This window comes from Orbicella franksi, chromosome 13, assembly GCF_964199315.1.
Source record: "Orbicella franksi chromosome 13, jaOrbFran1.1, whole genome shotgun sequence".
Lineage (NCBI taxonomy): Eukaryota > Metazoa > Cnidaria > Anthozoa > Scleractinia > Merulinidae > Orbicella > Orbicella franksi.
Window position 1 is genome coordinate 4,095,161 of NC_138157.1, and position 15,776 is coordinate 4,110,936.

The 15,776-nt window shown below is 39.1% G+C and overlaps 1 protein-coding gene across 3 annotated transcripts; it reads left to right on the plus strand.

The window, feature by feature from the left end:
* The first annotated feature begins 153 nt into the window (after window positions 1-153).
* On the plus strand, window positions 154-12,985 carry LOC145465442 (neuroendocrine convertase 1-like). 3 transcript variants are annotated; one of them, XM_081449220.1, is made up of 17 exons: window positions 154-852; window positions 1,231-1,316; window positions 2,114-2,286; window positions 2,764-2,862; window positions 3,014-3,121; window positions 4,860-4,988; window positions 5,139-5,212; window positions 5,978-6,066; window positions 6,503-6,678; window positions 7,025-7,243; window positions 7,531-7,631; window positions 7,865-7,968; window positions 8,948-9,065; window positions 9,793-10,109; window positions 11,053-11,142; window positions 11,661-11,714; window positions 12,547-12,985. In XM_081449220.1, the coding sequence occupies exons 3-17, from the start codon at window positions 2,128-2,130 to the stop codon at window positions 12,720-12,722; spliced, it is 2,013 nt and encodes a 670-aa protein (XP_081305346.1). In that variant the 5' UTR covers window positions 154-852; window positions 1,231-1,316; window positions 2,114-2,127; the 3' UTR covers window positions 12,723-12,985. The 3 variants fall into 3 exon arrangements, with proteins under 3 accessions (XP_081305346.1, XP_081305348.1, XP_081305347.1); XM_081449222.1 differs by lacking the exon at window positions 2,764-2,862; XM_081449221.1 differs by lacking the exon at window positions 1,231-1,316.
* Window positions 12,986-15,776: the final 2,791 nt, after the last annotated feature.

Sequence of the window (15,776 nt, forward strand, 5' to 3'; positions counted from 1 at the left end):
AAGTTTAAAAAAGGATCAAAAACTTTAAAAAACGCGTCGTTACCCCTATATTTTATGTTATGAATTGGAAGTGGCAAGCCAATTCAGCACGTGATTAATTTCTGGTTCTGAGCAAAAGATATTTAGACTGTATTTTAGCTGAAACAGAGGAAGGCTGTCAGAGACGCTAAAAGTGTTGTTGCAACGCTTTTGTTATTAAAAACACACCAAAAATGGTTTTTATGTTACCACTTACCACGCAGTTTTCAGATCTTTATAAAAGTGTTTGCTTTTCTGTGTGTAAAGGCGAATTCTAAAGAAAGCTTTGAAGAAATATCCTCTCCTACTAGTTTCAGAAAAATGCTGATGTCAGCATTTTTGTTGAGATTCAAGGCTAATTATCTCAAAAAAATGCCTGGCTACCCCCTTTTTTCTTTGTGGATTCCGGTAGCCCTTGCAAAGATCTACTTTTTCCGCGTGGTCCTAACCTGGCGCAAGAACCTTTTTATTTAGTAGGCACCGTCCTTAAACGATCCAACTTTCCAGGTTCCATGTTCCACGTTCGGCATTCCAATTTTCGAGGATTATTATGGTCCCTAAACCTAAAAATATGGCGGCCGCGCATAGTTCAGTTGCCCTTCCTAAAAGTTTCGTTGTTTGAAAGCCACCGTTGGATGAACAGTGCGACTCTTATCTCGCCATGAGATTACGATACCTCTGGGCGCTTTTATGAGAAGAGAGCGTGGAACCATGAAAGTTATTGTTTGATATTCAAGGAGATGGAAATAATACTACAGTAAATTTGCAGTCGGCCGGGAGGCAGCACACCTTGTGACAATTGAAGTTGAACTACTTTGATTATCACGGGCCACGGTGAGTAAAAATCCTTTTTTATGGACGAGGTTGCATGACTGCTGATGTGATAAAATGAAAGACCATGAAACTGAATTTTTTTTTTTCGTTTGTTCAATTTACCGCCTGCAGCTTAACAAAATTACATTAGAAGGGATTCAATATTTTCAACTCAAAATCTTTCAGATTCAACTCACGAGCTGTTGGTTTGGTCCAGATTTGTTACTTATATAAAGGCGTGGACATTTTCAAATGCCACTTTGTGTCGGAAAATATCTCGGGTTACAGCTGTTGCTGCCACTTGATATTTAAACAGCTGCCTAGAATATTAATTGGTGAATTCTACACAAAGATTAATCCTTTTGAACTGTAGTTTAAACTTTTGGTTCTCTTTTATAGCTGTGGTTTAGCTGTTTAAGGAAGTCTTAATGTTGCTGTAGTCTGTAGTGCTTCTGATCTTCTATTCCAAACCCCAAAAATCGAAGGTAATTAGATATAAATTGGGTCCTTGTGCGGTTTTCAATTGAGTGTCGTAAAACCAAACCAATATAATCACTTACCAATTACAATTGCATGCGGTCTAGACTAGCTATGCAACCAGTCTCATACCGTAGTGAAACCAAAACCAAAAACCAAAACGAAAACCAAAGAAATTGCCAGATTTCTTTCAGTACTTAATTGAAAACCGCCCTATTTTACAACAATAACTTTAATAAATTATTGCTTGAGTATGCAAGCTCCATACAGTATCCACAGTACAAGTAATCCTGCTTAGGCCTGTTAAAACATAAACGGAAAAGCAGTAATTTCTTTTCTGTTGTGAGATCGTTTTGGAGTACACTGGTCTGTAGCTGCATCACTATGCATATGTACGGCAATGTAAAAGGAACTATGATGGTATATTCCCTTCATCATTCACTGATTACTGAGTATTTGTTACAGTTTTCAGTATTATTTACACCTGAAGCCCTGCTTTTAGTGTCTAAGTTTAAAAAAATTGTTGTAAGGAATTCCCAAATATTCACAGGAAATTTGAAAGAAATACACAGTATACCCGATAGGATAGGTAAAAGTTTAGAGGCATTTATAATTACATGGTTGGGGTCATTGCATTGTGTTGTAATTAGCAAGTTAGTGGTTTTATAATAATATATATGTTCTGAAAAAGCAATTTACCAGTTAAACTAATTCACAAGTATGTAGTACAAAAATTAAGATGAAAGACCTTTTCATCTTGGACCAGTTTGCCAAAAGTGTACTATATTATCTCATTATTTCTTAGATTTATACTGTCTGATGTGGTTCTTCAAGCTGTTGGTTATTCTGGCTTTCTCTAATACCCATGTGATAGTGAGAAGTCACAAGTATACCAGCACATGGGCTGTGCAAGTAACTTTAGATACTGATGGAGCACAGAGAATTGCTGAAAATTATGGATTCTCATACAAACTGAAGGTAAATGATAAATACTTTCTGCATTGTATAATTTACATGTAATCATAATGCCACACCAGGGAGAAAATGTAGACTTTTATGAAATGCATCTGAGAAAATAATGGTTACAAGCCAAAATCATGCAACAAGTGGGAGATGATGCGTGAAGATGCAAGTGATTTTCTACTAATTTTACAAAGTTGTTTCTAAAAAACAATTTTATTTATGTTTTGCAATTCATGAAGTTACTGTAACTTCACTTGTAACAAATACACGTACCACACATACATTCCTACGAGGTCACTACATGTACATGAGCACCGGGATACTTTGAACATTTTAAGCTTTAATTTGGTTAACACTCTTGGTAACTTTGCCTTGTAAAAAGCAGTGTTTCGTCAGATGAATTGTCATACTGTACATGTATGTCTTAAGAAACAAGTAAGTGCAAATTACCATCATGATGACGTAATTTCATTGTGTTGTCCTGTCTCTCAGATTTCTGCTGATTGCTATCTTTTTGAGAACAAAAGCCTACCCACGATTTCTTCACAGCCAACTCAGATTCAGGGAGATGGTCTGAGTGCAGAGCCATTAGTAGGGAGTAACTAAGTCTTACATAATAGCTAATTAGCCTGTAGATGCAATCAGTTAATACACTTTAATGGCTCTAATAACTGAGTTTGCATTCATTTAAAAAAAATAATTTTCATTGTGTTTTTTTTTTTTGTTTTAATTGACTTTTAAGGTCATTTTGTTCTCCCAACAAGTAAGGCGGAAGAGAGTTCTCTATGACAGCCAGCTATCCTCTGTCTTATTTAATGATCCCAGGTGGAGAGAGCAAAGATGGTATTTGGTGAGTTACAAAAGTGATTGTCCAAGAAACCTTAAATTACTGGCTTATTGTCTGCCTTGATCTTCATATACATGTAGACCTGTATAGTTTAAACTTGTGTGTTGTACACATGTATGTATTGTACCCTGAAATATCTAATTGCCTTCTCTTTCTGCATGACCAGTATAAAGTAGGCAAATTATTTTCAACCTTCTGTCACAGAATATTGTGTCAAAAATATAAGCACCAAATTTACAGACTGAAAAAAACAGCTATAATATTATTCAATGATTGTGAAATATTCAGATAAGTATGACTGTACATGTCAGTTGAATATTCAAATAATAAGTCATGCAATGTATTTTGAGATTGCAGGTCAGACTGAAGTGTAATTGTCTGTTAATAAATTTTAAAATGTATTACATAAATTTTCTGCTCTGTGTTAATGGAATGAACAAAACATCATTCAATCAATCCAACAAGTAACCAAACAACAACTTTATATAACAGTATGCTTCAAAAGAAAACTACTCGGTGGCTATCCCTACAGGGTTTGCCTTCTTATTGGGGACACTTAAACTGTAATGCATAGAAAATGTACCAAAAAGTCTGGATTAAGCAGGAAAATCACAACAAAACCACAGTTTTAAATTTTACAAACATTCATCATATGTGTAATATACTGTAATTCATGTACACTTGTACATATATATTTACTTTTAAATTATATATAATTTATATAGTTATATTAAATAGCAGTAAGGGAGATTTGCAGCTTCATCCTATAGACAGCCTGTACACTTTGGCTATTTTTAGTAGCCTGTCTTCAAGGGTAACCGGAAAACACTGACCCCCCCCCCCCTTACTATGGACTGGGTCCACTTACTACCCTACGGACCGGTCCATGGACAACCCCTACAGTCCCCTTCTATGGACCGCCCCACAATAGAATAAAATATTGATTTCACGTATGGTTTGTCTAATGGATTATTCATGTCGGTGAAATTTCGAGCATTACGCTGTGCAAATGTAATGGACTAGCTGCTTTTAAAAAAACCCAAAATAATAAGCTGTTTTTGGTGTAAGGAGATGCCGTTGGAAAAAGAAGAAAAGTCCTTATCTTCCATTCATGACTCAATCTGGCTATGGAACTGAGCTTGCTTGTAATTCCGCTGATCAAATTGTGAAGCCTGAACGAATTCATAAGGGATTAACGAATGGCGAGGGAAGGAGCTCAAAATATTGAGGATTCTCGGAGGCTTCCCGGTCTTTCATATATACCCACGACAAACAAAAATGGCATTGTGTACATGCGATAATATAACTTGCACCTGAGCCTAAACCCAAGTCTGTCACATTTGCACAATGTAACATTCAAAATTTTGCCGACAAGAGTAATCTATTAGACAACCTGTGAATGAAATCCCTATTTATTATTTTTATTCTATTTTGGGGGTGGCCCATGGAAGGGCTATGTATGTATGTTTTAAGGGGTCTGGAGGGGGTCTGTAGGGGTTGTCCATGGACCAGTCCATAGGGTAGTCTGTGGACCCTGTCCATAGTGGTTAGGGTTAGGGTTAGAAAGAAAGAAAGGAAGAAATATATGCCTCCAGACCCCCCTACATGTACATAACAAGAGACCACCTTCAGCAGTCCGTATCACAAACCCCCTTCTCAAAAATCGTGCATTCACCCCAGATTGATAGTGTAGAGATGCAGGGGTCAACTGTATTTAACAGCCTATTTTCCTTTTAATCAGAATTCTCCTGACGGAAAAGGAATGAATATTGACAAGGTTTGGCAGCAAGGTGTAACTGGCAAAGGGATTGTTGTTGCAGTTGTTGATGATGGCCTTCAGGAATTTCATCCTGATCTAAAAGATAATTATGTAAGTAAAGTCTAAGTTATCTTTAGTTTACTTTAAAATAAAAAAGAAATTATAAAAAGTATATCAAACAGGTATCTGGGCATAAGTCAAAGCTGATTTGAAACAAAATTTTGGACACCTGTTTTGTACCTTTTGTTTTATTTTCTCCAGGATCCTGAAGCAAGCTTGGATCTGGTAGATTTGGATGACACTTTGGCACCTGATCCTGTGGGGACATTTGCAGGGTGAAAAAGAAAATGAAATTATTTTTACAGACTAAAAAAAACATGATTGCAACACTTTATTAAGCTTTTAGAACTTTGCTTGACTAAAAATTAGTAGCAGTTGTGAACCATTAGTGATTTGAAAGAGACCAGGGGCCCGTTTCTCAAAAGCCCCGGAAACTTTTTCTGGCCTGCAAAGCCATTTTTATTTAATCGGTATTTAAAGACAGAGAGGTGTATATGCCTGAAACTTCTTGTTTGAAGAGAACCTCTGTTTATGTTAACAATATGTGCTTAAAACAGCTCTGAAGTCATAGGGTTTGAGATTTTGCTATGGCTTTTCCCATGCGAAAACTTTTCGGGACCTTCGAGAAACGGGCCCCAGGCCACAGCCAGTTGAGGTTTTGATCACCCAATGTGCCAATGTACGGTTCTAAAGTAAACGAGTTGCAATTCATCATGAAAAGCAAAGTTCAGCCAGAAATAAATGAGCAAGTAATATATTAATTAGGCTTTCTTTCTTTTTTCAAACAGTTTTGTAAGTATATAGAGATCCATCCACAACATTACTGCAATTAATCATCTATAATTAGCCATCCAACTGTGGGTGCCCCTGTTAATTATTGTTCATTAAGATTCATCTATCTGTCAACACATAATCGTTTTCCTCTTCCTTCTTTTGTCTTCTTGAGTGAGTTCTAGTGGTTTGTGTGATTATAATATATAAATTACAGACAGTACAGTAGAATTGTATTGATACTGACGTGTTTAGCTTCTTTTCTTCAGGCACGGTAATCGTTGTGGTGGAGTCATTGCAGCTTCAGCTAATAACAGTCAATGTGGGATTGGAGTTGCCTTTAATGCAAAACTTGGAGGTAATGTTAATTTGATGTATAACTGAAGTGTTTTCAGAATTTTGGGGAGCAAGGAGATGGAATCAGGGATGTCGATGGTGAGAGCACTTGCCTCCTACCAATGTGGCGCAGGTTCAATTCCGGTCCGGTGCCATATGTGGGTTGAGTTGGATGTTGATTCTCACCTTGCTCCAAGGGTTTTTCACTGGGTTCTCTGGTTTTCCCTCCCTCCACAAAAACCAACTCTCCAAATTCCAATTTGACTAGGTTAGGGGACCCACATGAAAAGCAGCTGAGTCTCATGTGGCTTCCTCTCTAAATGCTGCAATTTATTTTATTTTTTTTATTCATTGTAATTTTCTTTGAAATGCTAAATTTCCTTTTTTATATGACCATGTATCATAAACGAGTTTGTCAAGAAAAACTGATCTTTCACCCAAGGTTTCTTTGCCCACAGGTATTCGTATATTTGGAGATGACGACCCTACAGATTCCATGGAGGCTCTAGCGTTTCAATACCAGCAACAGTACATAGATATCTATTCATGTAGCTGGGGTCCTGCTGACACAGGATGGACCATGGAAGGACCAAAACAACTAGCAAGAGACCAGCTGGAGAAAGGAACAAAAATAGTGAGTCTCTGAAAGGTCTTTAAATGAAGTATCTGAGTGTTGCTGGGTAGCCCAATCTACAGTGTAGAAATGAAATAACTCAAGTTTATACTTCTTTCCTCTTAATAAGTGTGTCTATCTTCTTTTGCCATCATTGATTTTTGGAATATCCCTCTAACTTAAACGTAAGGTTCACAAAACTTGTACGTTCATGCAATTTAGTCATGTTCTCTTTGTGCCTCAAGGCTCAACCTTGCTAGTGCAGGATCTTACACAGATTGCATTGTAGTTTTGAACTTGATTCATTTGCTATTATTTAATTAGTTTTAGTTTTGAACATGCTATTTTTTCATTCCTTTCAAATTAGGGCCGACAAGGGAAAGGATCAATATTTGTTTTTGCAGCTGGAAATGGTGGAAGAGAATTTGATAACTGTGCTTACAATGGATATGCAAACAGTGTCTTCACTATTACCATTACTGGAGTCAGTAGAAATGGAAGCATCCCTGGATATGCTGAGAGGTGTTCAGCGATAATGGCTTCCACATACAGCCAGGATAACATGGGAGCTGGAGTTGATGCTATCGTAAGTTCACCTGTGAATCAACCAGTCAGGTACTCAGCAGTCAGTGAGACAGACAGTCAGTTATTGAGTCAGATACTCAAGAGAGCAAGTCAGTGTGTCTGCCAGTCAAACAGAACAACGGGCAGACAGACAATTGCGAGACAGTCAGTCAGTGAGGTACGTCAGTCAGTCAGACACATCAGCCAGCCAAACAGTCAGTCAGTCAGATGGCTACAGTTTTTTCAGTGAAATGGCAAGGAACCCAAAATGTTACGTTCTTACAATTTGGCTCACATTATTTCCTTTAGATTACTTCAGACCTGAATGACACCTGTACATCAACATTTGCATCAACCTCAGCTGCGACTGCAATAGCTTCTGGAATCATAGCTTTGGCACTGGAAGTCAAGTGAGTACATATCGTAACTTCTATGTTTACTGCTGTGTGGAAGGGATGTCCATTCATTAGTGATTTAACTCTGGGGAAAACAAGAAATAAGAGATAATTTCACTAATCAGAGTTGAGGTTTTGACCAATCAGCTCAGCACTAATAACTGGAAAATTACCTATTAAAGGTATTTGCTGTACCTTTTCAGAATTATTGTATATGCTTAAACCGCGGTTTTATTTTTCCTTTGCAGTTCTAACCTCACATGGCGTGATGTTCAGCATTTGATAGCTTACTCATCAAATTATGATGTGCCTCGTTCTGATGACTGGCTGCAGAATTCAGCAGGGCTGTGGGGTGAGTCTAAAGTGTGTCCGAACCTAAGGTTTGTATGGATACTGCATCATAGCTAGCCTGCTCCTCCTTAGGTTGGGGATCATCATGAGAATGGCTATTTAAAAAAAAAAAACAATCCCATTCGCACTACTCTGTGACTAACTGAACTCGTGGAACAGGCCACCGTATGTGCCACCTTAAATTTATTGGTGTGGTGGAGAGATAAGATTATTCAGCATGTTGAAGATCAATTTTCCCACAGCTGCATCTCTGGAAACATTGGAAAATGTGGTGGTGAAGTAAACTTGCTCATGAAGAAGTGTGTTTAAACAGGTTGCCTTAAAATTTAATTGCAAGAGTTCGAGTCATTGAATGTCACAGTTTCTTTGTGATCCACCTTTTATTTTCTTTCACATTTTTTATTTTTATTTGAGTCACCAGCATGTTATTTGTCTTATCCTAACCTTAACCTCTTTCCTTCCCAAGACTCCAGTCACTCCAAAGAAGTTCGGGCGTTCATTGTAGAAATCCGTTGCATGAGGGGAGTCCAGGCAGTCATTTTACGCCTACACTCAAATCGCTCAGTGGATTCTGCCCACACATTTTTGACCTCTGGGCCCAACCCTTATCAGTGATCAGTCCTCAGTGTACTCCAAATCACAAATGAAATGTCTTTTTATAGTTTATCTTGGCCTCTGTAGCATGGGGTGGCTTAAGGTATTGCTACTCCCCCTGGATAGGATGCAAGTTCATCTTAGGCTACGTCCTAGCATTCTGTGTGGTTGCCCTAACGGATCGATACTACCCTTTTAGACACCCTGATGGGAGAGGCTCTATTAAAGTGTCTTGCCTAAAACACAATGCAATGAACCCCCCCCCCCTGCCCCATCCTGCCAGGGCTCAAACCAGGAGAGCAGATGCAGTGCACTAACCATTGCTAGGTTACCGTGTCTCCCTCAGCAAGACTAAAGTTAGGAGAGTTGTTTATGTTCTTTTACAGTTAGCAGTTACTTTGGGTTTGGACTCATGGATGGTGCAGCAATGGTGGAATATTCAAGATCATGGCGTACAGTGCCCAGACAGATCAAATGCGAAATACCGCAGCCCAGTGTCTACAGGTAACAAGGGACTAAATATACCATATTCGTATTCTCGGTATTGGACTGGAACTAGCTTGCAATGGCGGCTCGTGCAGGAGAATATCATTAAAAAGAGATTAATGTCACATTTGCATTCGATTAGACTCTCCGCATTAGCCTTAGTTGTAAGTTAGTTCCAGTAATCAGTTCCAGTAGAGCGGTTTTCATTTGAGTGTCGAAAGTAATAAGAAAATTACTTTGGTTTTGGTTTTACTATGCTTTGAGATTGGCTGAGTAGTCTAATTGGTAAGTAATTGGTTTGGTTTTGATTTTACGACACTCAATTGAAAACCGCTCTAATGGCCCTTAATAAATAACTAAAAAATACATAAATTACAATATTTAGAGAGGGAGTCACATCAGCCTTGGCTGATTTTCATGCAGGTCCTCCATCCTGGTCAAATTGGATTTGGAGGGTTGGTTTTTTGTGGAGGGAAGAAAGCTGGAGAACCCAGAGAAAAACCCTCGGAGCAAGGCGAGAACCAACAACAAACTCAACGCACATATGGCACTGGGCTGGAATCAAACCGGGGCCACATTGGTGGGAGGCAAGTGCTCTCACCACTGCGCTATCCCTGCTCTCCAATTAGAAACCCTATTAGAAAGCTCGTTCAGGTACAATCAAGCAGCAAAAGGTGGTAGCAGCCTGAGGGTCTTTGTGGAATATGCCATTTCCATCTACTAATTCATAACATTTTTCTCACAGACATATCTGGTCAAGTAGAGATACTGTACTGGATCTTACAGTCTCTGAAGATGACTGTGGTAAAGACAGTAACATCAAGTACTTGGAACACGTGATCGTAATCATCCAGGCCAGGTTTTCCAGGCGTGGTTACTTAGAAGGCTATGTGACCTCGCCTAGTGGGACTGTGTCTCAGATCCTTCCGTATCGCCCATATGACGTCATAGCGACCGATTTTAATAACTGGCCGATACTTAGCCTGCACTTTTGGGGTGAAAATCCTCAGGGGACTTGGAAATTGAGATTTAGGAACCATTTTCCTCGCAACGCATTTTCAGGTAAATACTATCCAAACTTTTTTAACACTGCATGAAATTTTTTAATCAATTTTGCAATTCTTTGGAAAACTGACTTTTCGTAAATTGCTCGAATTTTTCTACATTTTTTTAAATAATTAAGTGACTCTTAATTTCGCTACGTCGAATCGACCTCGTGATTACATGTCGAGAAATTTTCATGTAATGAGGTACATGTATATTACCCAGGAAGTCTTCCTTTAAGTTTTTCTGCTGGTAGAATCTCTTGGAAGCTGCAATGATTTATCCAATGTACAGTTTTAAAGGCCTGAATATCGACCATCATTTCTGATTTCGGTGATACGTTTTGGTAGATTGTTCCGCGATTTGGTATTTTGATAGTTTTGTCTGTATATTAAAGGTATGGCTCGAACTGACCATGTACACCTGTACCCGCCTTGTTTCAAACAATCCTTAAATCCTTAAATCAAACAATCCTTACACGTAATATACTCTTTTTATTTATGGGAATTGTCACGTATAGGGCTAACCTCATGATTTCCATTTCAAGAGGTATTTTTTTTAAACATATTATTTTGTCTCTCCTGAATAATGTATTGTGATTGTGATTATAGTCGGTTCAATTTTATATGCCCTGCGAGCAGAGCAGCCTTCAAACTTCGTTTGCTGGGGCGAATCGAGGGGGAGGGTGTATGCGCCCCCCCCCCCTCCCTGAGATTAAGCCATCTTTTCCGTAATTGCTTTTAAAATTTGCTTACCTCATCCCAGTCAGTTACGCCATTAGTGGTGCACCCCGTCCTAAGAAAAATCCTGGATCCGCCCCGGTTTGCGAATTTTCTATGGTGATCGAAGGGACTTTGCCTGCAGGTAACGTTTGATAGGATTGCTCTCAAGTCTAGAGAAACGTAAATTTATGAAGAAGTAGATAATAACACATGTATTTTGAATTCTTAACTTGCTGTAGGTACTTTGTACAACTGGACGCTTGTTCTTCACGGAACAGATAGTGATCCATTGGACAGCAACCCTCATGTGTCAAGACCTTTCATTCGCAGTGAGTTAGCTTAACCAAGAGACCATGATGATCCTCGTCTCTTGGCTTAACTAAGAGACTGATTAAGACTGAAAATACTCTTAGATACCTTAAGATAGCAGTAGTACGAGGGCGAGTAAGAGTTTGATCACAACTTTAAATGTCAATCCAGTTACTTCCCCATTATGACTAACAGAGCTCCTGTTACTGTTCATGTCTACACGTACCTGTTGTTGTTGTTGTTGTTGTTGTTTTTAATTTAAGTATTAGTATTGTATCGCATCTATATCAGTTCTTGGTGTGGAAGACACAGTTGACGTAAAACAATAAAGAACAAAAAGACAAAACAACGAGAAAAACAATGAAACCAATATGTTCTGTGAGACGGTGTGTTATTTTGACTTGTCCTATTGTATGTCTTCCACACCAAGAAGGAGCCTCTATATACTTTAATCACTTTATATACTATATACACTTTTAAGGCTTGGACGCCTTTTGCTTTTAGTATTCTTACGTAGTTTTGTTTTTCTAATTATCAGGAGTAACTACGGCCAATGCTGTTACTGCGAAACCTAATGGAAGTCGCCATGAAGGTCTGGATTTTTCTTTTGTTGTTTGTCTTTTTTTCCCTGCCAGTAAAGACATTCCCCGGCCGATCGTATCTTTAATACAAACCCATTGCGTGACTCGCGTGACCATCGCGTTAACCCTTTCTTCCAACACTCAAAGCGCTCAATCACAGACACTTCGTGTATCTAGGTAGTAGTACGTTATAAGAATGACAATTTAGGTGTCTAACATCAGTCGTATCTCTTGCTTTGACTGACGCCCCGTCTTCACTATGCCGTCGGAATTTGAAAATGGAGGTTTTACTCTGAAAATGCATCAAATTTTTTTACGTCCAAACTACGCCGGAGGAATTTGAAAACGCAACCGGCCATTTTGGATTTGTGGTTGAAGAAAACTCGGGCGGGGAAATCTCATTATTATCAAAAGATTTTCCGTCTACACGAAATCGCAAAGCCGTCGTTTTCAAATTCCTCCGGTTTGAAGAGCGTTTTCGAAAAGCTCCGTTTTGGTGACGGATTAGTGTGGACGGTAAGCTTAACCGTAGATAAAGAGCTGCGTTTTCAAATTCCTCCGGCGTAGTGTGGACGTGGCCTTAAGCCGCATGGGCTGTCCACGTGACGTAATTGGCGTCACACGATTGGCTATTTCCAGACCCTTCCGGAACTTCCAAAACCGGGAGTGATCTAAAAATAGCTTGCAAGGGATAAGCTTAGGAGTAAGGTCTGTAAGGGATTAACTCTCTTCCCTTGATCCTCTCTTGACAGTTACTAAGATAATAGTGTTTATAAATATTTGTTCTTATAGTTTTTACTTGTGTTAACTCATGCTGCTACTGAATGTTTGTGGTTCTTTCAGGTCTGACAGGGGCAGAGATTGTTGTGATAGGAAGCGTTGCATTTGTCGCCTTGGTAACACTTTGCGTAGCTGTGGTTCTCTACAAGTGTGGAGCTTGTTCTTGTGGAAGGAAGTCCTCCAACACAAAAGCATCGAATGACATCAGGTTATCACAACACATTGTCACTGAAGTCTAACACAACGGAGCAAAGGAAGATCAAATGTCTGTCTATAGATGTTCCCTATGTCCTCGTATCTCTCTCTTTACAGTGAAGTGGCGAGAAGAAACAAAGATGCATCCCGGTAACCGTTCCTTGGTACGGAGAAGGAATCCTGGAGAACGAAGTGATGAGGGGAACAGACATGCGCTCTGGACGAGAAAAAGAGGAGTCGCGCCCTCTTGAACGTTGACTACTTTTGCGATCAAGAACTATAAATAAAATTATATTTGAAAACTGGATTTTGTCAATTGGGAATTGTTGTCAGCGTCTCCAAAAAGGGTGTGGTGCTTAACCAGACCTGAGGCTGCCTTTTTTAAACCTCTCACCCCTTGACCGATCCGACCGGTGTGGTTGAACCTACCAGGGGTAAAATACAGCCGTGGGCATAGCTCCTGGAAACATCGAAAGTCGCACGTCACTACCACGACAGTGCAACTAGACCATGTAATCATACCAGGTAACCATGCTAGAGTGAAATCAGGACATGCGTCCAGCAACTGTGGCCAACAAGAATAATCTGGAAGAGGATTGAAGTTGAAGAGAGGTTTAATACGTTTCCATAGCTTTTTTAGGGGTATTTTGGAGTCAGCAGTTGAAATACAAATTTATTTATCCACGAAAAAATTTAATTTGCCAGAAAAATATGTCTCAGTGCAAAATACAACAAAAAGGTCATTTCCGAGTTACTTTGTGCCAGTCTTTTCACAACCTTTCTTATGAAAATGAATTTGATTTGCGTAAAAATCCTATAAAAAGCCCATAGGCGGATCACATTTTCATATATGAATGGTTTCGCAAGCAGACTCATTGTGAAACAAGTAAATTCGTGTTTTCAGTTTTCAGTAACCATAGAAAAAGTGAACCTTAAGCGAGATAGCGGTGTTAGGACGTGAGTAATGAAGTACAAGTAAAGATTCCAAATTTTAGCCTAGTTGCAATCAGAGCCCCAACCCTCCGTGATGTTAAACAGTTGAACAAAAGACTATCGACTATATCACAATATCTGTCTGGATCATTGGAAAATGCAATTCAAGAGTTTTCATTGGCTAATTATGCCTATGACGGCTGAGAACAGGAAAGCCCTGACAGAAACTTTGATGATGACGTTTACGGCAAAAGTCATAAATTGCCTCTGATTTTTTTTCTTAGGGAAAAATTGCTATTTGCAGTAAATACAAATATTCTTATCTCTTACTTTGGTGAGACATGGCCAAAGTTTATTAGAGACCTTGAGATACCCCGCATCCGGTGCACGGGTACAGGTAAATATCGAATTAAGTTACCCGCGCTTAACAGAGATGGACTAGAACCAAGCCTTCTCGTTGATAATATGAATAGCGGCCTCCAACGCAAGGTTAGTTTAATCCTAGTTTGTTTCTTCTTTTCTCTGTGGTTTATCGATCCCAAATATGCTGCTTTTTCTTCCCAGAAATGACGCCGGTGATAGCAGTGCAGTAATAAACCTATGTTCGCTCAATTCAGTGTTCAAACGAGTACATTTAACATTTAAGATAAGGTTTTGGTTAACGCCTTTTCTACTTTTGTTTTTGGAGAATGTTAAGTTTAACAAAGGGAGTAGTTTAATTTTGTCATCTAAAAGATTTTTGACGATGAACGTGTTTCCCGACATTAATGATCTTCTTTTACTTCGAGAGACCTCGTTTTTGTTGAATGTTTCATGCAAACTACACTTCATTTAGCATTAAACACAACTTAGAAGGCGCAAATATACTTACTCGCTAATTCATTTTTGTGTGGGCGAAGCTCACATTAAGTTGGCAGCTAAAAAATAACGTTTGTATGTTTTACGAGAGTCACGTGATCGAAAGGAATTCTACTAAGATGACTGGGCACTATTGTAGAGCCTACAGATGAGAAGACTGGGTACTACCTGGCTTGTTCGAGTGGATTTTCTGCCTCCTGTTGGCTTCGATTTTGTGTACCATTTATACATTGGTTTCGAGAGACTTCATTTTTATTTTCCCAACTTTCAGTTGCTAAGGTAGTTTTTTTCTTTCATAGCTTGTTTTGAGATGCAGTATTGCCTGCTAGCATTACTTACGAAATTACTTTTGGTTGGATACCGAGTAATTTCGTAAAAAAAAATACTTCAAACGGCCCAGGAAGGGGAAAAAACACCACACATGAGTCGATAAACGTTTCATTTAACTTTATTGGGATATTCAGACCGAGAAGTAATTTAGATATGCAATTTTTAGAGCTTTATTCATAACCTTCATAGATTCTGTTCGTTTCATATCATCATTCATCATTTATCCGTTCTCCAAGTGGAGAATAGGCCCCTTGCAGCTAAGTCGTCACGTGACCTACTTTTCATAAAATTATGGGCTATAACTTAACGAATGCCAGAAATGGAAAAAGCATGTCGAAAATATCAAAATGGTCAAGTTTGAGGCCCCCATCATCAGAGAATGAGATTTTATGATGGTCTGAATTTTTGAAAGAATAAGAAGATTTGTATGGAAAAATGTTGCTGGAGAGCAAGACCTTGCTCTCCAGCAACATTTTCCATACGAATCCTCTAAATTTTCCGAAAATTCAAACTATGGTATAAACTTACTCGTTTTTTCCTGGGGCCTCAAACCTGGCCATTTTGGTATTTTCGATGCGCTCTTTCCATTTCTGGCATTCTTTTAGTTATAGCCCATAATACAAAAAATTTTTAGGAAAAATTTGGTCACGTGACCCCAGCTGCAAAGGGCCTATTGGGCCGTAAGCTCTCTGCCTCCAGGCTGTTCTGTCCTCCGCAGCTGATGCTGCTGCTGCCCAAGTTCTTAAACCTTCCTTTTCCAGCTCCTTTTCGACAGTCGTTCTCCAAGTCTCGCGCGGTCGACCCCGTTTCCGTTTGCCTTCAGGTACCCATGTGAGGGCAATTCGTGGATGTGAGTGGTGATCCATTCTGAGGACGTGACCCAGCCACGTCCATCTCCTCCTTGCCACTTGCTTGCTTATTGTCTCTATTCCTGCTCTTGCTCTAATCTCCTCGTTTGTTATCCGCATTGGCCAGTA